At 39.0% G+C, this 27,706-nt stretch overlaps 1 protein-coding gene across 6 annotated transcripts; it reads left to right on the top strand.

Moving 5' to 3' along the window:
- Nucleotides 1-1,651: 1,651 nt before the first annotated feature.
- Nucleotides 1,652-9,482, top strand: LOC104609787 (uncharacterized). Of its 6 annotated transcripts, none has more exons than XM_010276177.3 (6): nucleotides 1,873-2,062; nucleotides 2,782-3,832; nucleotides 3,932-4,930; nucleotides 5,080-5,181; nucleotides 5,263-5,313; nucleotides 8,984-9,482. In XM_010276177.3, the coding sequence occupies exons 2-4, from the start codon at nucleotides 2,816-2,818 to the stop codon at nucleotides 5,116-5,118; spliced, it is 2,055 nt and encodes a 684-aa protein (XP_010274479.1). In that variant the 5' UTR covers nucleotides 1,873-2,062; nucleotides 2,782-2,815; the 3' UTR covers nucleotides 5,119-5,181; nucleotides 5,263-5,313; nucleotides 8,984-9,482. The 6 variants fall into 6 exon arrangements, with proteins under 6 accessions (XP_088750307.1, XP_010274479.1, XP_088750310.1 ...); XM_088894184.1 differs by having other exon boundaries at nucleotides 1,895-2,036; XM_088894181.1 differs by lacking the exon at nucleotides 8,984-9,482 and having other exon boundaries at nucleotides 1,652-2,060; nucleotides 5,263-5,605.
- Nucleotides 9,483-27,706: the final 18,224 nt, after the last annotated feature.

Raw genomic sequence — 27,706 nt, 5'->3', positions numbered from 1 at the left:
AGTGGGCTGCGTGTCAAATTTGGATAGGGTATCTTGGAATTTAATACAATAAGAAAATTGTTATCTTCAAATCTGATTTTCAATAATTCAAATCAGATTGAATCAATATCTGATTCATTTGCAGCCTTTATGTCTATTTAAAATGTTTGATGAGAAAATCTAAAAAAAGCCCAAAATTACTATTATTCAACCCGAAAAATGGCTTTTGTTGAAACTTATTTTAGTGCCCATTTAGGAGGGTTGAATTACTGCAGCTTTTGGCTTTTTGAGGTGGACCGTATATAAACAGTTTTTAAGCTATGTTTGTTAAAAAATCTAGAGATCTCAAATCAGACTTTCAGTCATTTTTGGGCTATCCACTTCAGCCTCTTTAGATAGTTTGTTTGGAGTGTTTCAAAGCAACTGAATCAACTTAATTAAGTGATAAACTCAGCTCCCAAATGGGCGTTTAATGTTTTTCTACAAAACAGCTTAGCAAAAGCAGATCAATGAAAGATTCAAAACCCAAGGGCCTGTTTGGAAGGGCTGAAATGTAAGGTTTTTAAAAATGAATCAGACAACAAACTGTTCAGGGGTTCGGTTTTTGAGGTTGAACGGTTTGACTGTTTAAACCAAATGGATGATCCGTTCTGATAAAAAAATAAAGAAATGGCCAAAAACTGTTGGACAGTTTAAACGGTTTGATCACTCGGGTCAACGGTTTGCTGACCAAATCAATGATTTTGAGCCAAAAGACGATTTTGAGATAAAACAGAACTGGTCAGATGACTGATTCTCGGTTTTTCGGTCTGACCGTCTGGTCCGGTCTGATTTTAAAAACACTGCTGAATGTTGATTGAACCGTTTTGGAGACGTCACTAGAAGTTCAGCAGGTCATGTTTAGGGCATCTACCAAACATGGTTTACAAGCTTTCTGGGTGAGGCCCACTTCTTAAATCCAGAAGCCGCTGCTAGAAAACCATCCCAAACGGGCCCAATTACTATTGAGTCAAACAGCAGCAGCCGCTTACCCGCTTTCCCGAGCGGTTTTTTTGTGGTTCGGGTACTCCTAACCCAATTTTTCTAAAAACCCGCTTACCCGCTTTCCCAACCTTCTCTTTCAAACCAAACACAGCCTTGGGTCAAGTTTGAAGTCAAGCATTTCCCATTTGACTCGAATTCAATCTCAACGTCACATCACCACCCCTTGATTTTCTAATCGCATGGATGAACGGATAATACTGCAGCAATGCAACTTACTAGATGTATTTAGTCATATTCTAACGTTTCTCAGCTTAATAAAGTAACTGCCCGAGGCTCATTTATTAATGAGCAGCAAATCCCTCACCCTATTTTCACGGATTAAGAGGAGTGAGTTCCTTTGAAAACTCAGTAAAAGAGTAGCCAGCCCTTAATTCCAAAAAGGGTAAAGCGAAAACACAATATTCCACTACTCTCGGACCCACGAGTGGACTTTAGCTGAAATAAAGAAGGATATTTTGGTAAATGTAGGGATACAGTTGTTCTTTTTCTCAGAATCTAATGAGCCAAGAAATGAAGGCCGTCGTCGTCTGAACATGGAGCTTCACAGTTTGAAGACGGTGAGAGAGAGAGAGACCCGCCTTTTTCTTTATAAACCCAATAAATGTCTCCACGTGATACTAAACGAGGTTCAAGAGAAGAGTTGAATTAAAAGACAAGGATTAAAATTTGAAATTTTTATAAAACTGTGAACACGATTTGCTTGTTTGGATGGAAAGAAAAATGGCAAGAAAATAAAAAGGAAATGAAAAATATTTGATTTTCCATTAACGCCCGGTAACTTGAAGGAGAGTTAGCAGGGAAAAGAAGAAGAAAAAGCCGATAAAAGGGTTTATTCTTGAGTCGCTTTTTCTCTTTTTTCTCTCTTTTTTTTCCTGGTTATATTGACTGATGGAGCATCACTTCTGAAGTCACTGTTTCTCTCTCTCTCTCTCTCTCTCTCTCTCTCTCTCTCTCTCTCCATCTTTTCAGCAAAAGAGGGAAGTTGGGTTTTCACGACCGGCGAATCCAAGGAGGTACCCTTCTCGGTTTTTATTTGTGTGTAAGTAGATAATTATTTAACTTTCTGGACTATAAGTTTAGTGGAATATCTGCAATATAGATCTTGGCTCTTTTTTTGTCTTAGTTCTATTTTTTCTTCTTGTTGTTCATAACCTCAGAGAGAAGTAGGAATTGGGTTCGTTTTTTACATGCTTGTTTTATATAAAAAATAGCTTTCTTTTTTGTCAAGGGTGTCGGTTTTTTTTCGTGGTTCCCAGTTTCAGTAGAATTAAAGGAATTTGGCTTGTTTGATAATTGTTCTTATTTTTGTTTTGGAGGTAATGTTGGGAGTTGTCTATTTTTTCTGGAATTGATTGTTTTTGTTCTTCTCTTTCGGTGAAGAATCAGGTTATCAGTTCACTCTTCGACGTATTTGTTTGATATCCTGAAGAAAACTAGAAGCAATTTGAAGATGTTATCTTCTTGTTAGTCTCACTTTTAGAGTTACAATTGAGTGTTTCTGCATTAATTTGATTGTTTCTTAAATCTTGATCGTTCTAATTTCAATAGAGCTTTATGAATTCTGATTGTTGTGAAAAATTTCTGACTTGGCTTGAGAGATGGACGTTTGATGGGTTTATCATTTACGGTTTGTTCTGTGCTTCGTACCTTGTATTATCCAATTGGTTTCAGAGCTATGCTTGGTTGTATTGAATCTTGAACTTGGGTTTTGGGGCACTGTATGTGCAGCGTTTTTTGATTGATACATTGTATTTGTAGAATTAACTTGGATCATGGTGTGCTGAAGAAATAGATGGAGGAAAAGCAATTGGATTTTAATGCTCCACTTCTGTCTGTGAGGCGTTTCTCATCTATAACAGCTTCTTCAGGAGAGGAGAGTAAGAGAATTGAGAAGTCTCAGCGAAAGATACCTTCTTTTCCTTATCACAAGTCGGATTTGAAATCAGGGCCTGTTAGAAATCCTGGTGCAGTTCCATTTCTATGGGAGCAGATCCCAGGAAGACCAAGGGATGGGGATGCACTCCAAGCACGGCCTATTGAACCCCCAAAGCTTCCACCTGGGAGAGCTTTTGGTGTTAAACAACAGTCTTCAAACAAGGAACCTGAAGATCCAAATGCCATCAGACCCCAAGCTAATGATATTCATCCTAGTTATAAAATTTCATCTTTGGATGAAAATGTAACTGCGTTGGATAACTTGAAGGAGAGCTTGAAGGAAAAAAGGGATGCAGATACTGAGGAAGATGTTGATGAAGCCTTTACAGATGCACTTGAAACATTGTCAAGAACTGAATCATTCTTATTGAACTGTAGTGTAACCGGGTTGAGTGCATTGGATGGTCCAAACATGAGACCATCTGGAACTTTCTCAACAGATCCACAGACCAGGGATTTCATGCTGGGACGTTTCTTACCTGCAGCCAAGGCAATGGCTGAGGAGACACCTCAACATACTTCAAGAAAGCAACCTCTGCCACGTGAACAACAAAGGCAGGTGAAGGTGGTAAGTGAAGATAGGCGGCCTCCACAATATCATTATAAGCCTTACATGTTGCCACAATTTCCTATGGATCAAGGGGAAGAAGAAAGTGAAGATGAAGATGAAGAAGATGGTTATGATGATACTGGGAATTTATCCGCAAAAGCTTGTGGGTTATTTCCTCGGTTTGGCCTAAAGAACTCCTTTTGCCTTCTAAATCCAATCCCAGGAATGAAAGTTAGGAATCACGTGCCCATTTCTTCTGTCCGTAAGGTTGGTACACGGGTCAAGACTGGACATTCTAGGCCTCACATGGAAATAAATGATGAGGTAGTTCTCTCTCTCTCTCTCTCTCTCTGTGCCTGGGAATATTGCTCTTGTCTCATGTCCATATTTTTGTTGTTTGCTCTGTTCTCATGCATTTTGCAGCACACATGGGATGCTGTCTATAAACACAAATTAGCTAGTCGACTAAAACCATCTGGGGTCCTTGAGGATGAGACTAAGCTGACAAGTGAATCTAACCATCTTACTTATTCAAGTGATTCTCAAACACCAGATGGCTCCTCTCCCTACAGGATATTACCATATCGGAATGAAGCACCTCGGTCTCCTTTTCATGAAGGATCAGGATTTCTTGGCATTCCTAGAGAAGTTAAAGATCGCAAGGCTAATGGTTTAGATTCATATAATAAAGGTGGTAACTGTTTAAGAGATATATTATTCCACCAGAACAATAAGCAAGAGTTGGGCTCGTTGAGCCCTATGGTTGAGAAAACTCTCTATGTAGACTCTGTACACACAGTGGAGACTCCAAATTCAAAGTCAAGTTCTGCAAATTCTAGGACATTGATGGATACCAAAGATAAAGATTCTGAAGTTATGGGAGAAAGTATGATGGAAGAAGAAAACCTTGCAACTGGTTCTTGCATTGAAAATATTAAAAACCTTAAAATCTTGGAGGATAAACGCATATTGGATCCTAAAATATTTGGGGTTGTTGATTCTGATCTACCTTGTTCTGCAGAAAGGTCAATTCTTGGAGGGCAGATAGACAGAACAGAGGGCTCCAGACAGGATACTTTTCTTGATCAGGAATCAAGGTCTGCCTTGTGTAAAGAAGTGCCTACTGATGCAAAATTGGATTTTGATAACTCACAACCTCTATCAGCAGATAATGATGATGGAAATTCTTGTACCAGCTCTTTAAGTGCTCTTCTTCCCCCACCTTTACCAAAATCACCTTCTGAGTCTTGGCTTTTACGTGCCTTGCCTTCCATTCCCTCAAGGAATCCCTCTTTACGGTCATACCAAGGCACACGGTTCAATCTCAGAAAGCAGCTTTCTGAAACTTCTTCCAATGATCCCAAGTGGGAGACGATTGACAAATCTTCAAATACAAATGCAGACTATTTACGGTATTCTGAGGTAATTTTGTCATTCTTCCTTTTTGTAGTTCACATTGAGTTGCTAAATATTTGGGACAAGGTTGTTAAATTGATTTGGATTTTTCTTCTTTTTCTTTTTTCTGGGAGAGTTGAATTGATTTTCACCTACATTCTTTTGCATTTTGTCAGGAATTAATAACACCTCCATCCCTGCAAGCAGGAACATAGAACTGCAAAGGCTTATCCTAAATTACTTGAGCTGAATTGTTTTTCCAATCAATGAATTAAAAGGTAATTAAAAGCTTCTCTATATATTTCTTTCTTGGTGGGTGCCGTGGTACTTTTTCTAATTGTTTACTTGTGCTATTATAGGTTAATGAAATTCAGTGGTCGAGTTTCCATTTTGTAACTAGAAGTATACATGTAAGTTAATTACTGTTTATTCTCTTCTCTTTCATGGAGCAGATCAGTAGTTATACATCTCTGGATTGGTTTCTTGTAAAGGTCATCAAATTCATTGAATATCAAGTTCACTGGTGCAGTTTCCTTTTATGATTATGTTGTAAACTGAATGAACAGCCATTCTATATAACAGAATAAGCTGCCAAATTGGCAACACAAACACAAAGTCATTCACGGTTTGGTCAAATAAGAGGCCTTTTGTAACTCTTAATGAAGGAATTTCTCTGGCAGATACTTGTCTGCTTTAGCTTCAGTTTCTACTAGTTGTGTATTGATAAGTTGGAAACTAGATACAATTCAAATACTGCTCTTTTAACATGTTTGTACAGGACTTGGTTGAATTCCCGTATGCTATACTAGTACTAATTTGTATCTTAAACTTCATTCTTTCAAGACTTAAACATGGACTATGGATATCTATGCACATCTTGATGGTTTCTTTCTATTCATTTTCGAGTTTCTCTTAAAAATGTTTTCCCTTGGAAGAACATCTTCTCCTGAAATCTGATAATAAAATGTTATGGGCCCGGGCGTAGGATCTCGTCACGGGTCAGTCCACGGGGAGAATCTCTAGTTTCCCCTTACCCCTCCCTTTGCGTGTAGACCCTATCGTGGCGACCTAAGGGGTGATTTGTCCAAGAGATCACCCTAACTCTCCTTTACTCTTCTCTTGACTGAAATTTTGGATGCCTTTATTCAATAATAGCGGCTCCCTAAATAGGAGATTACAAGAGTCCTGCTCTTAGGGAGACTCCTTGCTGAATAGGGAGACCTCCAACTCTATCTTGATATGATAAGACTGATAAGATAAGATAAGTCTCTCTTAATCCTAATCTAATAAGATAAGTCTCTCTTAATCCTAATCTAATAAGATAAGTCTCTCTTAATCCTAATAAGATAAGATAATCTAATCTACTAACTTAATAAGATAAGATAAGAATAACAAGATAGTCTAATCTAATCTGCTGAATGGGTAAGACTGTTGCTGCCGAATTGGATAGGATGAGAACACCGGATCATTGCTACTGCTGCTCCCAATACGCGTCCACATCATTACTCCCCTCTTGGACTACGAGCTTGTCCTCAAGCTCGAATTCAGGATGGGTGTCTGGAAACACAGTCAAAGGAATCCTGGATAGGTGGAATGATTTCGCCCTCCTGGATCGGGTTCCAATGAAGAGGGTTCATCCTCATCTTCCTCTTGTTTCACCAGGAGGCAGAAAAGTCTCTTGCACTTGTGCCCTACTGAGTAGAGTTCATCGCAATTAAAACATTGTCCCCTCGCCCTGCATTCCGCCATCTCAGCCCTGGACAAGTGCCTAATAGGGGGTGCAACGACGCTGCTCCCCACATTGGATGCTGATATGGAATTGTTGCTCGTCTGTGGCTTCTGTTCTTGGCTGGCTGCTGAATATGGAGCCATTCCGAGTGGTTCCGGGGATGCCCATGCTGATGGAGGCCGCCCCATACTGAAGGGTCCACGGCTGAGTTGTAGTTTGCGTTCGAAGGTGCGAGCTATATTCATGGCTGTAACCAGGTTGGGGGGATTCTGCATTTCCACGTCCACCCGCAGAGGTTCTGCTAACCCAGCGGTGAACATGTCTACCTGCTGGTCCGGTCGCACTGAAGATGCCCTCGCGAGGAGGGTCTAGAACTGGCACTGGTATTTTGCTTCAGAAGGCAGTAGGACTTGAACTGGATCCAACTGAGCCCAGGTTCTTCCTGTTCTAATTGATAGAACCAGAGTTGCGCTTCCTTTGTTAAGTGAAAGGCGGCTAGGCTTACCTTATCCCGGTCGTCTGTCCGTTGATTTCGAAAAAACTGCTCGCACCGGTACAGCCAGCCCAAGGGATCTCCGTTGCCGTTGTACGACGGGAATTCTAACCTGCTCTACTTGGGAATGACTGCGGCCTCCTGGTTGCCGAACTGCTGTTCGTCGGAAGACTCCGGCAGATCTGGTTGGCGGTCGCTAGTGGCTGTCCCCCCTTCTGTGTTCCTCTCTTTGCTAGAAAGGAATAACTCTATTAGACGCCGCAGCTCCCTGACTTCGTTCATGATCTCATGTACTTCTGAGCTGGTCTCCATGAGCTGGTGCTCGAGTTCGTGGACCCTGGACAGCAGTTGCTCCAGATCACCCATGACGCCTTGCTCTGATACCAAAATGTTATGGGCCCGGGCGTAGGATCTCGTCACGGGTCGGTCCACGGGGAGAACCTCTAGTTTCCCCTTGCCCCTCCCTTTGCATGGAAACCCTATCGTGGCGACCTAAGGGGTGATTTGTCCAAGAGATCACCCTAACTCTCCTTTACTCTTCTATTGACTGTAATTTTGGATGCCTTTATTCAATAATAGTGGCTCCTTAAATAGGAGATTACAAGAGTCCTGCTCTTAGGGAGACTCCTTGCTGAATAGGGAGACCTCCAACTCTATCCTGATAAGATAAGACTGATAAGATAAGATAAGTCTCTCTTAATCCTAATCCTAATAAGATAAGATAATCTAATCTACTAACTTAATAAGATAAAATAAGAATAACAAGACAGTCTAATCTAATCTGCTGAATGGATAAGACTGTTGCTGCCGAGTTGGATAGGATGAGAACACCGGATCATTGCTGCTGCTTCTCCCAATACGCGTCCACATCATAAAACTAGGCTGCAATCACTAATTACCTAGTAGGACTAGTTAGGGATCTAATTGGGTCAGATTCGAATCACATCCAGCCACAGTCAAATCCAATCTAATTATCAAAGACTGAAATGTGAATCCATTTGGATTTAGGGATCTTGGTTCAGATTCATATCCTTCCAGACTTGAATCAGTTTCAGGTATAAATCAAGTCTGTTTTATATTTCATTAAAATAAAGAAAATAAAAACTAAAGAAAGTTAATTACTATAGATATGAAATATTGAATTTTTTATTGTAAATTATATATAATATAATTTACATATTATAAATTTAATTGGACTTGGACCTTAATTGGATAGGATGTTGGATTAAGTTTCAGATTTGGAGTCCATCTGTTGACAGCCCTAGGACTAGTTCATTTATAAGTAACTACAATCGTAAGGTAATTTAAATAATTGGATAATCCTAGTTTTAACATCTTAAGAAGTGAGAGGCATATTAGACATTTTAAGCAATTTGTACATCAATCAGAATTCTCACAGGCATGGCTAAATTATATATATATATATATTCATAGGGCATCTTAGTCTTTGATACATAAAACAGGTAGAATTTGATGTATCAGGATTCAGGAATCCAAAATCTAGAAAAGGAAGCATTGGACAACTATCCTTTTTTTTTCTGAACCAAGGTATTACTCTGATGTTTGTTCCTCTTTGAATGTTTTGGGAGATGAACTTGTTACTGTTGCAATACAAATTCCTGATGTGATTTCAGGTAAATGTAAGGTTGTAATTTCTTATTTTTTCCACAAGCACCATGTGGCAGCATGGTGGGGTTTCTTCAGCCTAAAGAGTCATGCTTTGAAGCCTTAGGGAAAAATTTCTTGTTATTTGCTCATGTCATGGATTTGGGCAGTGGATTAAAAACCCCACCAATGCCTGACAGCCCAGGACCGACTTAACTGCCACCTAACTATAAAAGGATCTCCCCTTCCACAGGAGGGTGACCAGGGGAAGACTGAAGATTGTAATTAGGTTTCTCTCATGTCATCCACCACTGTTTCAGTTTCCACCAGACCACCACCCCCTTCAGAAAAGATGGCTCCTTTTTTCGATCTCCCCCGTGGCCATTAAATGAGACTCAGAAAATGTTAGTTATTGGTACCAGACTGGAGATGTGCTTTGAAGACTGGTGAATTATGTCAGTGGAATTAAGGAAGTGCTGGCTGGGCTGAGGATACAGATTAGGGGTGGTTCCCTGGAGAACCGGATGCTCCAGAAGATAGCCTAGCAAAATCCAGGGTGCAGAGGGACATTTTCATATAGTGATGATAGCTCCATCTTGAGCAGTTTTTGTATTGTATTTGTTAACAGGTGTAATATATGTACTGTTCACAGACTTAGTACCCACAGCGGTATTTTTGTAATTCTGTAGACATATTGTTATGTACGACCAGAATAGTATAAATGCAAAGCTTCACTCGACTGAAGGCCTTAACTTTGTAGCCTCTTCTTCTTCTTCTTCTTCTTCTTCTTCTTCCTTCTTCTTCCCTTCTTCTTCTCCTTCTCCTTCTGCTCAACATGGTATCAGAGCAGGACTGTCCAGGCCTGGAAAACAACCAACTGAGGTCTCTCTCCACTGCTGCATAGAAGCTATAGTCCTGATGCTCGAAGACAAGGAGAGGAAGCATTCTCTAGTACTGTGGATTGTCTCCACTGTCGAGTTGGGTTCTGCTACATGAAAGCTGACTGTTCAACTTCCTGGCGCAGAAAAAAGGGGTTCTGCTACTGACTGTTCAACTTCCAGCCTTAGGTGCTAGTAGCTGGTGTTGCTCGGCTAAGAAGTCTATGGAAATCCATCCCAGATGTTCGAAGGAAGGTTCTGTCCTGAAGAGAAGTTCGAATCCACGACTGTTCTACCTATTCACAGTTCGGGTGACATAGGGACTGAAACTTTTTTTTTCTTTTCCTGTTTATGGCTCTCTTCTTGCACGACTGTTAATGTCCCAAAATCTGTGTAGGGACTGTTCCCCTTCCTCCGAGTGTATGTTGTTCTATTCAACTCTCCGAGGGACTGTGGTTGAACCCTAGACCCTAAGTGACTGTTCGGCTGTCTTGGAAAGTGGATATCAGCCGACTAGGTGTGGTGCGTCACCACTTGTATTGTTGTTTCTACTGAGTTTTTTTTTTTCTTTTGGTTGAGAAACTGTATTGAAGTTGCAAAACTATAGATCTTTCAGATCTGGTTACACTGCAAGAGCAGTTCATATATTGTTCTGTGGACTCCTACACAGTGTAGGTCATACATCCTAGTACTGCAGCTGCAGTGTTTGTGTTTGGTTCTCTGTGAAACTGAAAATCAGCAAGTGCCTAGTTGTGGACTGTAACAGCTCTGTAAGGCAGTGTACCTGTGTTTTTTGAGTACTTCTAAACCTAGAATCATGAATAAGGAAAGATTGTGGTGCACTAATTGTCAGAGGCCCTGACACACCAAAGATACTTGTTGGGATCTCCATGGGAAACCAAAGTGGGTTCAGGATTTACCTAAGAAGCAAGGCTCAGATGTAATTAGAAGACCCGGGCAACAAGGTACCAAGAAACACCACATGGCAAATATGGTTTCTCGGAAGAATCAGCCCTCCACTTCTCCTGTGCCTCAAACACCTCATAGCCAACACAACTACTCTGGATCAGACCCATGGGAGGATATTGTAAACTCCACCACTTCTTTTGCATCCATATCAGGTAATTCTGCCACTGCTTTCCATGCTTCCTCACACAACCTTGACTCTCCATGGATAATCGATTCTAGAGCGTCAAAACACATGACTGGTATGTCCTCTTACTTTCAAACTTATCACCCTCTTTCCGGAAGAGATAAAGTGAGACTAGCTGATGGATCATACACTTCTATAGCTGGTCAAGGAACTCTCTCTCTTCCCCTCGGCCTTACTCTTTTGATGTTCTTCATGTTCCAAAATTCCCTATGAATTTGTTCTCACTCAGTAGTATTACAAATTCCTTGAATTGTTCTATGACTTTTTTCCCTACCTATTGTGTGATTCAGGATCTGGCCTCGGGGAGGACGATTGGTAGGGGTTGTATGGTTGAAGGACTCTACATGCTGGAGAATATGGCTGGCCTTCATGTTACAGAGTCTATGAGTCAGTTCAAAAAGAGTAAAATGTATTTGTGGCATTGTCGTCTGGGTCATTTGTCTTTTGAAACCTTGAAATTGGTTTTCCCAGAACTGTGTAAGTCAATGTCTTTTTCTAATTTTTCCTATCAAACGTGTCAGTTAAGTAAGCATTGTAGAACTCAATTCCCTCAAAGAAATAGTAAATCTGAGTTTCTTTTTCACATTGTGCATTCTGATGTGTGGGGCCCTGTTACTTTACCTTCTGAGAGTGGCTACAAGTACTTCATTACCTTCATTGACGATTATTCCAGATACACTTGGGTATATCCAATGCGAACCCGTGAGGAAGTACCAAAAATTATCCAAGATTTTCAGCGGATGGTCTTCACCCAATTTCAGACCGAGATTCAAATATTCCAGTCAGACAATGCAAAAGAGTTTTTTCATAGTGACCTCACGGAGTTCTTTGCTTCACATGGCTCTCTTCATCGGAGCTCTTGTGCCCGTACGCCACAACAAAATGGTGTGGCTGAACGGAAGAACCGACACCTCCTTGAAGTGGCACGAGGTTTACTACTCCACATGAATGTTCCCAAACGATTTTGGCTTGAGGCTGTCCTTTGTTCTACATACCTCATTAACCGAATGCCCTCTCGTTGGTTAGAGTACAAAGCCCCACATCAGCTTCTCTTTCCTAAGGTCCCTCTTCTTTCTATCCCTCCTCGTGCTTTTGGTTGTCGGTGCTTTGTCCAAAACCTATCTCCCACCCGGGGGAAATTGGACTCTTGTGCTATCCCGTGTATATTTCTTGGCTACTCATTCTCTCAGAAAGGGTATCGTTGCTTTGATCCTGTTTCTCGAAGATTCTATGTCTCCATGGATGTTACCTTCTTTCCTGTTTCTCCTCAGGGGGAGTGTAGGCATGAGGAGAAACTGGTTCAACTTCCTCCTCTTCCTAATCCTTCTCCTTCTCCCCCTTCTCTTCCTGATCCTCCACCTTTCCGTGTTTTTTCTCGTCGTCATAAAGACCAACCAAGTTCAAGAGCTGTGGAGAATCCATAAGCTATACCTCAAGTGCCATCAAACTCCTCGAGGGAAGATCATACCCTCTCAGGTAACTTGACTCTCAATGATAGTCCTGACCTCCCTGCTGCTAATGATCTTGACCTTCCTATTGCTCACAGGAAAGGTGTTAGGTTGTGCACCACAAAACACCCCATTTCCAACTTTGTCTCCTATGAGAACATCTCACCTTCATTTCGTGCCTTCCTTACCTCCATTGACAGTATCCCTATTCCCAAGAATGTGGTAGAAGCTCTCTTAGTACCAGAATGGACAAATGCCATGAAGGAAGAAATTGATGCTCTTCATAAGAATGGCACGTGGGAACTTGTTGATCTCCCTAAGGGTAAGGTTCCAGTTGGATGTAAATGGGTGTTCACTGTTAAGCATGGGGTTGATGGAACTGTGCAGAGGTATAAAGCTCGTTTAGTGGCAAAGGGTTTTACTCAAGTATATGGAGTTGATTATGCAGAAACCTTTGCCCCTGTTGCCAAAATGAACTCTATTAGAGTACTTTTCTCTCTTGCTGTCAATCTGAATTGGGATCTACATCAGCTCGACATCAAGAATGCCTTTTTGAATGGTGACCTTGAAGAGGAAGTTTATATGGCTCAACCCCCCGGTTTTTTGGCTCAAGGAAGTGAACAGAAAGTGTGCAAGTTAAAGAAGTCTTTATATGGGCTGAAGCAATCACCAAGAGCTTGGTTTAGCAGATTTCATACTGTAGTTCAGCAGAGGGGATACAAGCAATGTCAGTCAGATCACACACTGTTTGTAAAAAGGGTAGAAGGTAAAATGGCTGCCCTAATAGTATATGTGGATGACATAATTGTTACTGGTGACTGGGAGGATGAAATTCAAAGTTTGAAGGGTTTCCTTGCCACTCAGTTCGAAGTGAAAGATCTAGGACCTGCCAAATACTTCATTGGAATTGAGGTTGCCCGATCAAAAAAGGGTATCTTCATCTCCCAAAGGAAATATGTCCTAGACTTGCTTAAGGACACTAGAAAGATTGGGGTTAAACCAGTTGACTCTCCCATTGACCCCAACCATAAGTTAAGTGACAGCCAAGGTGAACCTCTTAAGGATGTGAAGCAATTTCAGAGGCTTGTACGAAGATTGTTGTACCTCTCTATGACTCGTCCAGACATAGCATATGCTGTTGGTGTCCTCAGCCAGTTCATGCATGCACCTAGGTCCACCCATCTTGAAGCAGCAGAGAGAGTACTTCGGTATCTTAAGAAGTTCCCGGGTGCTGGTTTATTATTCTAGAAACATGGACACTTGAGGGTTGAAATTTACACAGATGCGGATTGGGCTGGATCCCAAAGTGACAGAAGGTCTACTAGTGGTTACTGCACCTTTGTAGGAGGGAACCTTGTTACTTGGAGGAGTAAGAAGCAAACCGTGGTAACTAGATCCAGTGCTGAAGCTGAGTACCGTGCAATGGCACATGGAGTAGCCGAAGGTATGTGGATGAAGAATCTATTGGGAGAGTTGGGTTTTCCATTTGGTAAACCCATGACTCTATTCTGTGACAACAAGGCAGCTATCAGTATCGCTGCCAACCCGGTACTACATGATAGAACAAAGCACATTGAAGTTGACAAGCATTTTATCAGAGAGAAAATCATCACAGGCGAAGTATGCACTCCATACATCAGCTCTGAAGACCAACTAGCAGACTTATTTACAAAAGGGCTAAACCATTCCAAACATCAAGGTCTCTGTGACAAGTTGGGCATGATTGATATCTATGCCCCAACTTGAGGGGGAGTGTTAACAGGTGTAATATATGTACTGTTCACAGACTTAGTACCCACAGGGGCATTTTTGTAATTCTGTAGACGTATTGTTATGTACGGCCAGAATAGTATAAATGCAAAGCTTCACTCGACTGAAGCTAAGTTTTTTGAGGCCATTACTCTGTAGCCTCTTCTTCTTCTTCTTCTTCTTCTCCTTCTCCTTCTGCTCAACAGTATTAACTATTAATACTTCTTGTGTATATCCCTTGTCTAAATTTCTTCTTGATACATAATCAATATAGTTACCTCTTCTCAAAAAGGAAATCTTGATTGAGTTTCCCAAGGAAAATTCTATGTCAATATCTCCACATACTCCAATAAATAAAGGTATTCAAATTATGTCATGATCCTCCCCAACAGGAGAGAGAAGGTGATACCTTCTGATATAGCAGTAGGAATATAGGCGCCTTTTGTATAAAGTTGGTTACAAGCTACAGAATGAACTCAATTAAGAATAAATCTAACTATTTGGGATCAATCACAGAAGTCATGCTCTGTCACTCCATTCCATCTGTACCATACTGATGTGGAATTCAAGTTTTTATTGTAGGGTCTTTTGTTGTCAAACTCAGTGATCAGTTTTTAGTAGTTAGTGACAATGAAGAATTTGGTTCCAAGTGGGGTTTGACTACCCCAGACTTTACCAACTAAGCTAGCTGGTACCTTAGAATTTCTATAATAGGGAATTGTCTTATTTATTTATTTTATTGTGTATATGGTGTCTGCCTGTCTGGCCATGGGGGTTTATTATTTCACTTTTTTTATTGTATATAAGCTGTATATGTCATTGGTCTAGTTTGTAAGCCAGTTTGATGCCTTCAATCAAGTCTTCATCAATAAAGATGATAAATTGATCTTGTGCTAAATAGGATTGAACACCCTAGAGACCCTATATTATCATTCTTTCTGTTTCTCTGGTGAGTGTTGAATGATATTTTAAGATTGATCCTCTGCATTATCCTGTTGTTTATATTTCTCCCTAACCTTGTAAGGCTTCTATATTTGTTTCTTTCTTTTTTCTTCTTTAATTAAAGTTTCTCCTTCATGAGCTCATTGCTTGGTGCTTGTTGGTTCATGAAGAATGACTAAAGAACTAAGATGTGGACTTATTTCATCCCATTGATCCCAAACAAAGCAGTATTGTTTAACATCAATAAGAGATCACCTTATTAGTTCCCTTTAGCCCAAATTCCATTATACCTAAGCCATTTCTAAGTTGACACCCTAAATTTAACTCCTTTTGATTGGTTTTCCCCTGTTTCTTACTTTGTCCGAGTTGCAATTTTTTACCCTATAAAATTTATAATTGACAGTTAAATTTCTAGCATTTGAACTCTAAACAAAATCCTTTGATCCATGACTTCCTAGCCCAAAATCCTTCACTTGTCTGTTCCAATAAGTTTAACACCATTCTCTTTCATGAACATTCTTAAAATTGTAATGGCAAAATAAATCATAAAGAAGTTTGATTTGAATTGTGAATTGTTTCCTAAAATTGTAAGATTGCTTCTGTTTTTATAAATTTATAAAAGTAATTAAAAATGCACATTCTACTGGATTTTAATCCATATCTTATATATATACTTATAATGACCGTTTTACCACTTGTATGCTAGAAGCAGTCAAGTTTGACATGAAAATCAATTAATATTATATTTATTATTTATTTATTTTGGTACTACATAGTTCACATTACAAGGGAATCAGCTTCATTATCTGAATTGTAAAACCCAAATGTTTTGATTCGAATTTTATGTCTGAATCCTTTTTATAAAAAAACATACAATTATTGTTTTAACTTTACAGTTCCATTCAAGGATCTTACAATTTATTATATGATATGATAATAGTTTTCAGAACACCCATGAATTGGGTTGTAAGAACTTACAATCTGTTCAAGGTATAGGGTATAACTTTCCTAGAGATTAGAGAAATATCAATTCTATCTGATCAATTCAATCACCTGTTAGAAGTGAAATTAAACTTACGTAATGGGATTTTCTTTGGTGATCCGGGTATACAAGTGATAGCTTGGTTTGATGTGTATGAGCATTTTGTTCGAGTGTACAGAGCAATGTCTTGCTTGCCTAAGATAATCAAATGGCTATTTTCAGATGAAAAGGCTTCTTTGTGTGAGTATGACGAATAAGTTTGGTCAATTAGAAGTAATATCCTAATATGTTGTCATTTAAAAAATTCAAAATAGAAAATTTGGCATCTTTTCAATGTAATATGAATCATATATTAAATTTATGCAACTGTAATGTGCCAAATTAACATAAAAAATGGTTTCTTAAGACAATGTGGGCTGTCATAAATGCATTAATCTCAACCGTACAAACCAAGATGAGTAACAAGGTTTAACCAACTGAGCTTGGGTCTCCTACCCACAAACTCTTCCTACATGTGGGAGAAGTTTGTGGGTAAGAGGTATGGAATGTAACTAATCTTAGGTCATCTAAAAACTTATCAAATCAACACAAAAATCTAGTTTACCAAAATGGCCTCCTAAGGTCAATTAATCAATTTTGGATCATCAAGAAACTTACCATGATTTTAATTAATCTTCATTCACGCTTGTTACTAAATTTTCTGGAAAAAATATGTAAGCCGAATAAGTTGATATACAAAACAAATATACCTCCTAAGATTGGTCAATTAATCTCAAACATCCAAATGATAAGCAATATATTACCTGATTTATCCCTTCCAAATGAGGTACCGCATCGACCCAAGAATTAAAGTGGCCCTAAGATCAATCAATTAACTTCAACCATTCAAGTGATTCATGCATCAAGGTTTCAACTAATCCAGCCCAGCCAAATAATGTATCAAATCAACTCAAAAATCAAAGCCATCAAAGTGGTCTCTCAGAGCAACAGATTAATCTAGCCCATCCAAGTGATATATCAAATTAGACCCATGACCTAAATGATGTGCCACTGCTATGGTTTCAAGTATCAACATGGTAGAATATGTGACCTATCCATAAATTAATATCACACATCACCACCACCCCTTTGGACCACCATTTCTACTGTTTTACTCTTTGATTCCATCATTCATCAAGAAGTTGCCCTGCAAATTGGGTTGCTCGATTTATGCCGTGTTTGGATCCGTGGGCATTTATTGAAAAAATGTTGCCACATCAGTGCTACATAGGTGTTGGTGTTTATTGCATGAGGCAAAATGAAATAACTGTTTGATTTTACCGTTTATCAAATAAATGGTAGAAAACTGAAACGCTTTGATTTTTGTGTATGGGGCATTAGGGGAAATGCCAAATTCTTGTTTCCCCCAACACCCCAACGTTACTTGAAAGTTGAAATTAAATGCTGACATGGCACACTTTATTGGGTATTAATCTGAGGTGGAGAGAAAACGTTTAAAGTAAAGTTCAACCAAACAACAAAAATAGAAAACGTTTATAGTGAAAAAGTACAAATAAACAGCCTATCCATCAACACCCATGAAACCAAACACATACTTAAAGAATTTCATTACATTAGACTCGGGTTAGGATTTGGGCCACTAAATTTAACAAATTCCCAACCCAACCTGACCCAAGCTGCACCCCTATCAAGAAGAAATTTCACTTGCCTTCATCACCTCCTCTAATCTAGGCCATCAAAATTGCCTCTGAAGATCAATCAATCAGTCTACACGGACAGCCTGTTTCATCTCCTCCAATCCTCTAAACCCACCTTTTTCTGCCCCACCATTCTCATCTGTACCTTCTCTGAAACCAATCCATTCATCTCCATTTCTACTTCTGCCATCTCAATTGCCCTTGCCACCAGTTCTTTATTCTCATTTGTCACTTTTGCCTGTCTCATCCTAATATTCTCCTCCATTACCCCATCCACCATCACTTCTAACCCCCTTTCTGGATTTTTTTTTTCTTTAGAAGTAAATGGACAGTCTGTGAACAATTTGCTAATTTCTTAATCACTAATAACAACATCAAAGAGCTCAACATTATATGAATGTACAAGGGAGGCTAAGCAAGTAAGCATCAACCTCCTCTTCAAGTACAGGGTTAATTTCCTTGTATTAGCCCTTTTATGTATGGCCTAAGAGAAACTTTAATGGCTTCCAAGTGTCCACAAGGTCCAAGATCAATGTGATTCTCTGTGTTGGGTTGCAGTGAAATTGGAAAAGATCGGCTGAAAAAGATACACAAAATCCATTTCAGCATTCAGCTCCAGGAAATGAGACAAGGAAATGCAGTTTCAAACCACATTTTCCATTGATTGAATGAAAGGCCCATCGGGTAGGGCTGAGCTGAAGATTCAGCTAATGGCTCTCCGGATTTTTCTCCAAACATAGCTTATAAGCTGACCATGTGGGGCCCACCTTGAAAAACCAAAAAACCACCGCACTTCATTGCTTCAGCCCTCCCAGTCCCAGATGGGCACTTACCAAACGGGGCCAGTCATTCTCATTACCCATTTTATCACAGAATCCGCACTTCCACCCACAATCCAAACACAACATATGTTCTTCCTAGTTCCTGCAAACAAAAATCTGCTGTATTTCTGATAAATTTGGGTTGAAATGTCTGTTATCCTTTGAATCTATGTACATTTTTGACCAGCTTGTCCTTTTTAATCTTCTGTAATGAAGTTAAGAATCTAAGGCTTTGAAGGAGAAAGGAACGTCCAAATTGTTCTACAACATTCTGCTCTCGTTTTCATCTACAAGTCTGGGTCGACTTCCTTTACTAGAACCCAATTGGAGGTTGACGGTTGACATGGTCAAGTCTTTGTGGGCCAGTCCGAAGCATTAACACCATCAGGCCAACCTGGTCAGCCCATGAGGTCGCGGACCCAAAGTTGAATAGAATGTTTAATTTGGGCCAAGTTGAACAATTTGACCATCTGGGTTCTTCAATTTGGAGGGTTTAAGGGTCCAATCACGCTTGAGTTTTGACTTTGATGCACCGCCCCTTTGGCCAACTGTCCAGCTGGCAAGACCAGATTGAGTCCAAGGTCAGCAGTAGGGTCTGGCCCATTCGTCCAGGTCCTAAAATGAATCTTGTCCTGGACGGGCTATAATGCTATATTCAATAGAAAATGTTTGGAAACTGTTTCATCACCTGATGGGATGATGCATGTAATGAATGTTAAATGTATACAACTCCATGGTGAGTGGCCTGTCTTCAACGCGCTAGAAGTCAGTCTAGGAGACAAAGTTGAGTAGTTGACCGGCATCTTCTTTGCCGATTTTTGTCTTGCTAATATCTTTTAGCGCGCTGAATATGGGTGATGCATCTAAGAGTCGTTTGGTATCCTTTGAACAGATAGGATACAGTCTATATAGATTAGAATATCATGAGGTTTGGTTATTAATTCAACAGCCGACGTAACGTTTCAACCATCCGAAAGAAAACATCCAAATTAAGGGATTGTTTGGGTAGGTGGATTTCAGTTTCGGTCAGTGCAATGCATTAGGAATATCTCTGTACTTACGTGCCAAGGGTAGTTTGAATGGTGTGAGCATGAGCTTGCACTGGCCGACGTCGAAGTCTTTTGGAAGTGTTTTTGTACTGGTGATAGCGGAAAACTGTTGTGAAAAAATAAATAAAACTTCTGGGTTTGACAAGGCATCAATCTATCACAAACTAAGGTGCTCTAGGAATAGAAGAAGACCCAAAAAAAAGCATTTTTTTTTGTGCTATTTTGGGTTGCACAAACAGTACAAAAGCTTATGATGTATCCAATTTGACTTAGCCAATGGAAGCCTAGTCGTGACTGAGATCGTTTATTGTCCGGGTCCATCTCATTTGTCTGTGACTCTTGTATTCAACACTTGACATTGACTCTCGTCTTAATTCTGTATAAATTACTCTCCAGTGCTTCTCTAGCTTCTTTTAAGTTGTTCTTCTTCTCTAGCTTGGAAGTCCTTTTATGCAGCTCTGCTTGCTTGGCGATCATGTCTGGCACGATGGGCGGCACGAGTACTCCACACAGCCTGACATCAAAGGGGGAACCCTCCAATTCTGGGTCTATAAACATTCAGATGATTACTGATTTTATTACTCGTTTGGGTGAGATTTTCTATTTTCTTCTTTAATTCATTACCTGCTTCTTCTCCGCTACTTGATGAGTTGAATGATTACTTGACAGTTTTGGAGAGCAGTGTCTAAACGACCCTGTTATAGTTTTTCTCTAGCGGCCTAACCATCTTGAAATCCTCTTATTTCAACTGCAGTGAGTTTTTGAGATCGATCAATCCAGATCGAGCATGATATATATCTGGATTGCAGAGTTAGAAGTCAAATCAATAAATAAATCTCTATGGGGCGAGCTATTGTTGTAGGCCTTGATACCTGTATATATCTATGACCACAACAGAGTCTGGTACTCTTCACTTAAGGGTTCAAGGAAAAGGCACAGATAAGGTAGCTACTGGGTTTGTCTTGGCTTATCACAGACAACCCTTGAGAGGTGGCCTAGAGAATTGTCCTAAGAAAGCTTATATTCTCAATGCAAAGACTACTACCTAGAATCCCTCACCCTGGAAACTACAGAAAGTGAGTTAGAAGGTTAATGTCTTAGGCACTGGAAAGTGGAAATCCTCACAGAGAATAAGTATGAGTTTTTGAACATCCCCATATTGAACTATATTTCTGAGGGTGCAAAACCTTTCTTGTCCAAGCAAAATTAAGCACTGAGGTGCATACTTGTGACTACCGTGGAAGCCTCTATATAATTTAATTAAACGATGATCAAGCCATCTAGAACTAGAACTAAGAAACTAGTAGTCTCTTCAGTGTGTTGTAGTACTCTTTTGTTAACATGTGCAATAACTAATGAAATGAAGTGTTTCGGGGGATTTAAAGAGTTGTTTTAATTATTTATGGCCTGCTTTTACTTGGGAGTTTACGGGAATATTATTTGGTTGAGTTATAAAAAATGTTATGGTTTTACTTTATTTTCTATCATTTATATAGTTTGGAACTTGATATATGTATTTGATAATGGAATGGTGCAGATGAGGCAGCAAAGAGAAGGTTGGATTCTATGAATCAGAAGCTGAGAGATATGGAGAGGCAAATGGAAGCACTTGAAACCAACATAAGTAAGATAAACGCATCATCCAGGGCTGATTTTTCTTGAGGAGTGATCAAGATAAACGCATCATCCACTGATGATTTCGATTTCTTGAAGACACACTCCCAATATATATATATATATATATATATATATATATATATATATATTCAGAAGTGTCCCATCACCCTCCTAAGTTTTTGTCTTTCTTTTGGGTGACAAAATTTTGTAGTAGTAAATCATTAATTTGTATCCAAATTATATACATAGCACAGAGCAGTATGTACATATAATTTGGGTTGGTCTTTTTGTTGTTGAAAAAAGTCTAATATTAACATATATGAGAGTGCAGCTTCTGTATTAATTTCTAGTGACCTAGGACACCATGTTTCAAGCCCCAAAAGCAAATTATTTATACTCTAAGTGGACCTGGATGGGTTGCTAGCTAGGAACATTTTGAAGTGTTCAAAATCGTCTTTTTGGCCCGGACCGGACCAATCCATGCTTTTCAAAATCGGATCGGACCAGATGGTAGGATCGGAAAAAACTGGGAACCAGCCCCAGAATCGTTTTTTTGGCCAAAAATTATTGATTTAATCAATAAACCATTGAATCGGGCGGTTGAATTGTTTGAATTGTCTAGCAGTTTTTAGCTGTTTTTTTTTTTAATTTTTTATTTATTTTGTCAGAATTGGTTGTTCATTTGGTTCAAACGGTCGGACTGTTCAACCTGAAAACCAGACCTCTGAAGGGTTCGTTGTCGGATTCAATTTTAAAAACTTTATTTATTTCTACTATGGTGTTGCCCATCTTACATATCTAGTTTCTAGCATATCCAGACTGGGGTAGGAGGAGGCCATCTACTTTATTAGCTGAACACATAATGAAAATGATTCACTTTCAAATTAGGGGAACCGTATACTAATGTTTGCACAAAAAACAAAAACAAAAAGAACAAAGATAAATAATGACTAGAAGAGAGGAACAATATTCCTCATGCTCGATATTTGGATATAGGTAGCCTGCCAACGGATCCAGTTGAATCGGATATAGGTAGATCTAAATTTTATTGTTTATATTTAGATTCAAATAGGATTTTATCCATCAAGCTGGATTGTAGGGATATCGAATAGTGTAAGTAAATTAAACTAAAAATGTTCAAAATATTTAATAAAATAAAGCACAAATTTTGTAAATTATTCCTACTGTTTAGTTAATTGATAAACTGTACCCTTATTTTTTGACTATTGTCTAAAACCACCCCTAATGATTTTTATAATTACCTAGCTCTACCCCTATTGTTAGCATCCGCTAATATTTCATCAAAATCCATATACACATGACACCATGTGACATATAATTATTTTTTTAAAACCCAATATTACCCTTTGTCCCTCTTCTATAAGCCGAGTAAGAATCATTGCCTATGAGTGTGATTGTTATGCCAATTTTCAGATCCGACATTTCAGAGGAGGGAGGAGAAAACACACGGAACACAGAGAGAGAGAGAGAGAGAGAGAGAGAGAGAGAGAGAGTCTCCGCAAAAATCCATGGCATTGAGTGTCCTGATAGGGGAACATAGAATGAGTGGATCGAATGGCACTGAGTGTGCACAAAGGGGAAGGTCTGTTTGAAAGTCTGAGGTGGCAATAGCCATTGAAGAGCGGATGAAGATAGGCTTGTTGTGAAGGAAATGATGATTGGTTGGAGAGGGAGAGAATGAGTTTTTGGCCGTTGATCGATTCCGAGATGGGAGAGAGTGAGAACGGGAAAGGGGTTAGGAATGGTGGAATAGGCAAAACCGAAGTTCATAGAGAGGGAAAGATGGGTGGCAAAGGGGTGAAAAGAATCGGTGAAGGAATGAGGATCAATGGGTGCCATTTGGGAGAGGATTGAGATGGAAAATTATGGAACTAGTAAACAATGACTGAGGAGTCAAGAGAAAGATGAGCAGGCTTTGAGCTGGGAGTACGTCTCTAGAGAGTCAGAGAAAAACAAAAATCATAGACAGTGCCCTCTGTAGGTGGGGTAAGGCTTGGTTGGGGAGTGGTATATTTGAAAGATAGAGAGAGACCGGTGGGTAGGGGAATAGGCTTCTGGGGTTAGGGATGCTGAGGTGAGGGAGCGGAGAGAGAATGTGCTTGAGTGCTGGGTGCTAAATGCCAAGGATCGAATGAATTTCAATACGAGGAGGACCTCTATTTATGGGGGAGATCCCAAGATCTAAAAGGCAGGAAATAAGGATATTTGCAATATATCGAGAAAATGAATATTGGATTCGTTGTCAATCATTAAGTGCACTACTGGGGTTTCGCCACGTGTCTCATGAGGATTTTCTCGAAGATCGACTTTCCTTCATCTCAAGATCCCTCGTTACTCACGTATGCTATTACCTCTCGTGCACTTTATTTTAATTGGCGTGGTGTTTAATGACGTTACCGCTTGGCGGGCGACATCTTGTTAACCCTACGTGGCATCTCGCCACTAGACCTGTTCATGGGCCGGGTAGCCCAATGGCCCGGCCCGCACCCCGGTTGGGCTTTGTCATGTAATTAGGCCCGCGGGCTTGACCTCGGGCCTAACACAGTAAGCCCGACTGTGTTTCGAGTCGGGCTCGGGATTTGTCAAAAAAGCCCGGCCCGACTCAGCATTATATATTTTATAAAATATATAATATGTATTTTATATATTATATAAAATATATAAATAATATACTATTTATTGAAATATATATATTTATAATTTAATATATACATTTTTTATTTTTTTCTTTATAATTTCTCTCTCTCTCTCTCTCTCTCTCTCTATTCAGCCGCTTCAGCAGTAGTAACAGCATGGGCTAAATTTCGGGCTCGGGCCCAGGTCCGGGCTTAGGGCTTTTTATGAGGGTCGGGTTCGGGCCCAAGTTGTAGCCTGACCCACGAATAGGTTTACTCGTCACGTCTTTTGATGGTGTAGGTTCCACGTGGCTATGGGTACTCGTGGGCCTCACCTTGGCTCGACCGGGCTTCTCTCGGTTTGGGTCGCGAGTGGGCTCAATGAACCGTGGATTTATCGCAATTTTGTGATATGCGTTGTGAGTTTATCACAAGATTGACGGAGTGTTGCAGGTTCATTGCAACATGGGAATTGATTGTGGATTGTTCACACACAACTTTGAGATATTAATCTTGATATTTGATATTCTCTGAAAGTCTGAGCAAACACTATATACCTAACCCTCAATTGATAATTCAAAATCAACAAACAACCATAAAGACATCAAACTGTAAAAACTGTCTTCAATGGCTTATTAACCCTATGTTTGTCAGAGCCGAGAATGCAAACGAACAAGCATACAACCTAATACGACTCAACTCACCCTCTTTAAATGTAAAACCATCACCAAGATAAAGCCAAAACGGGTACTTTTTGAACCGGTTGGCAGTACGAACTTGATTGAAAAACTCAATTGTCATATATGGCCTAGATCTTTTCGTGTGTTGTTCTTATGAAGAAAGGCAAAAGCAATGATAAAGTATAAAGGCTCAGTTCGGAGGGTGTACAAAAATAAAAATAAATATGAAGAGTGCAAAACCTTGTATTTTGTATGTATTTACACCGTATATATTTGTATTTACACTAAAGAGCGAAATCAATAGTGATCACAAATCTCAATGCTTGGATTATTTAACTAGAACAGGTAAAACTAGCTTTTCTGTGTTTTGTGTTGCTTGATAACTCTTGCGAGAAAGTCAAAGACACCTCCTGTTGTTCCCAGAAAATAGCTTCGACGGTGCTTAGTCAATTGAGGCCACTTGCCATGCTCCGAAGTTGGAGGAAGTGTATGCAGAGAACTATAGGGTGCTGAAGACGGGGGCATTTTACAGAGCACATCCATTCTGTTGCAGAGATCTACAGGGTGCTAAAGTTGGGGGGATTCTACGAGAAAGAACCAGATCCTCAAGCATAGTTGTGGTGTAGATTGAAGAGACGACAAACATGAACGCACTGTCTAATGGAAAATGAAGACGGAGATGGAAACGAAGTGGAGATAGAGTAGTGATCTGCTTCTTATTTCTGAAAATTTTTATTTGTTGGGTTTTATTTTGAAAATTTGAAAAATAATAGAGGACAAATTTGATATTTTATTTTTTCTGTTAGCACTTAACATCAATGTCAATATATAAATAATAAGGATAGACTTAGTCAATTAACTACACCATAAGGGTATTTTAAGAAATTTTCCCTAAAATAAGCTTATAATGACTTTAATATTGTATTTCATTAACAAACTAAATTCAAAATTAATTGTATAAAACTTCAACCTATGAAAATTTAGTAAAAACACAACATTCAAATCATCCTTACCAATTGATAGAATATAAATTTCATTACAAGTATACACATTTAAATCAATTTTAGTTGGATTTTATATTATAGGGGTGGATCCATATTTGATCCAATAATGGATGAACTTTTTAAGAGAAAGAAAATCATTATTGAATTATTTGAGAAAATGCAAGGGGCTGTGTAGCCTGACTCGAATCAAATTTGGGTCAACTTTAATTGGATTGAATTTGAATTCAAAATTCAGACAATCGGATATACAGGCCTATTTTCTTGACAAATGTTGGAGGACTGGAGTGAGATACATACTTCTCCTAAAGTGACAATATTAAAATTATAAAAGTACAAATCATTAAAATTAAGAAACAAGAAACCAAGATACATTTCTACATCCAAACACAAACATAGTTTTTAAATCTTATGGTAGAATCATGTTTCTAACTTAGAAAATTCATTGAATAGTTTTACATAAACCACCTTCTTTTCCTTGCTTAAAAAAGAGCGCCTCAAATAAAGCCCGCATCTAGAGAACAAACCAGCCCAACTTCCTAACCCCACCAGCACCAAGACCGAAAGTCAAAATAAATCGCCCGAGAGAAAACAAAGACTAGATAATGATGCTTAAATATATATAATGAGTTCACATCTACGCCCCACAATGTCCCACAGCATATTCTAACCTTATATTGAAAATATCTCTTGATGATATCTTATTCTAACCTTATATTGAAAATATCTCCTGATGATATCTTATCCATATTTATGTATATGGAATAAATACGGTATGGAAGTGATGAAAGCAGGAGAGAGTGATACGTTGGTAAAGGATGAGTAGTAAGACAAGCAAAGTTATTAGCCACCTCGTGGGCAGCTTTGTCACAATCACGTGGAGCAAAGTCGATTGTTATATGTCTTCTGCAGGTGGCTATACAGTGATAGATTTGCCACGTAGGCTCAGAATCGACCTTCAATAATAGAAGATTGACGCTATCCCTTCTTCAATACAGAGATGACATAGCTTGAGAGGTGCTGGAGCTTCCTTGAACTTCCCATATATAAAATCTCCTGCGTCGTCTCTAATGTCTGTGTATAATTCAGTGAAGGCTGTGCTCGGTGTGAAACTACAATGGTCAGCATGATATACCAGTTGCTTCTCATTAGAAAGCCAAGGATCGAGAAGGGGTTGGGTGATTTAATTTTTCTTTAATTAATGAAAGCTAGGTGGTTTGTTTTGCACTTAGATTTGTCTTTGCATGTTCATTTTCTTGATTCGAGCCCTTGTATCTTTTTCATTTTTCCGACTCTTCTGAGGCAGACCTGTCAATGGATCAAGTCTGGTTTGGAACAAGGGTAGAGTAGTGCGAAACCAATTATAAAAAATAAACCCAAAACGAAACTATTAATAATCGGGATAATCAAGAATTAATCACCTGAAAAGGCTATACAAAGAGATCATCCGTTCATAAATTAAACCAGCTATTTGGGTAGGAATATCTAAATGGGCTATATCAAACTGATCCAAATTGAATTTGAATCTGAATGTGGATTGAAATTAGACTAGAAACGATAAAAATATTATATATTATTAATAAAATGAATTAAAAATTACTTTGATATTATATATCATAAATGAATTGAATATAACTTATAAGAAATTTGAACTCATGCCTTTGTAGCAAAAATACAACATTCAAACCAAACCAAATTTTGTTAATAAAGACAATATAGTTTTTTTTAAGCACATATAAACATAAATTTAGATTGGATGGAATCGGATAATATCAGATCAGATAGGGTGAATGGACCAAATTCTATCCAATTATAAATGTATCGAATTCAGCTCACTCCTAAGCAGATTGAATTTAAATTCAGCTAAACAGATATCATTTAATTTGCAACCCTATACACTATATTTGAGGTCCTGGAGAGCATATCTGCGGCTACCATGGTCACACCACTGCCTTGTGGGTTATTCATGCATATGCTAGTTGCTAGCGGGATGACATTATCTAATAAATATGTATGTTTCTACATATAGATACATACGTTATGATCGGGCCAAGATCTGTTCACAGGCCCGGTTGAGTTTGGGTCGGACTTTGCCTTTATATTAAGTAACAGAATATGATCGGGCTTAGATCTTGAGCCTGAACTCAATACTCGTATAAAATTTAAAGCCTAGCTTGGAAATTGAGAAAAAAGATTTTTATTTTATTCAACAATAAAATTAATTTACTTGTACTAAACAATCTCAAAACCCCAAAATATTAAAAAGATCTTAATCAGTATTGGTTGAGAAAAGAGATGAGGAACAAAAAAAATATATATTATA

This window comes from Nelumbo nucifera, chromosome 1 (assembly GCF_055504915.1).
Source record: "Nelumbo nucifera cultivar China Antique chromosome 1, China Antique-T2T, whole genome shotgun sequence".
In the NCBI taxonomy this organism is placed as follows: Eukaryota; Viridiplantae; Streptophyta; class Magnoliopsida; order Proteales; family Nelumbonaceae; genus Nelumbo; species Nelumbo nucifera.
The sequence above is the reverse complement of the archived record's forward strand: the minus strand, read 5'-3'. Positions and strand labels throughout refer to the sequence as shown.

Excerpts from the sequence above, each read along its gene's own strand:
- LOC104609787 (XM_010276177.3), top strand. The coding sequence starts at position 2,816 with ATGGAGGAAAAGCAATTGGATTTTAATGCTCCACTTCTGTCTGTGAGG. Across the intron at positions 3,833-3,931 it reads ACATGGAAATAAATGATGAG|CACACATGGGATGCTGTCTA; the intron begins GTAGTTCTCTCT and ends TGCATTTTGCAG. Across the intron at positions 4,931-5,079 it reads ACTATTTACGGTATTCTGAG|GAATTAATAACACCTCCATC; the intron begins GTAATTTTGTCA and ends GCATTTTGTCAG.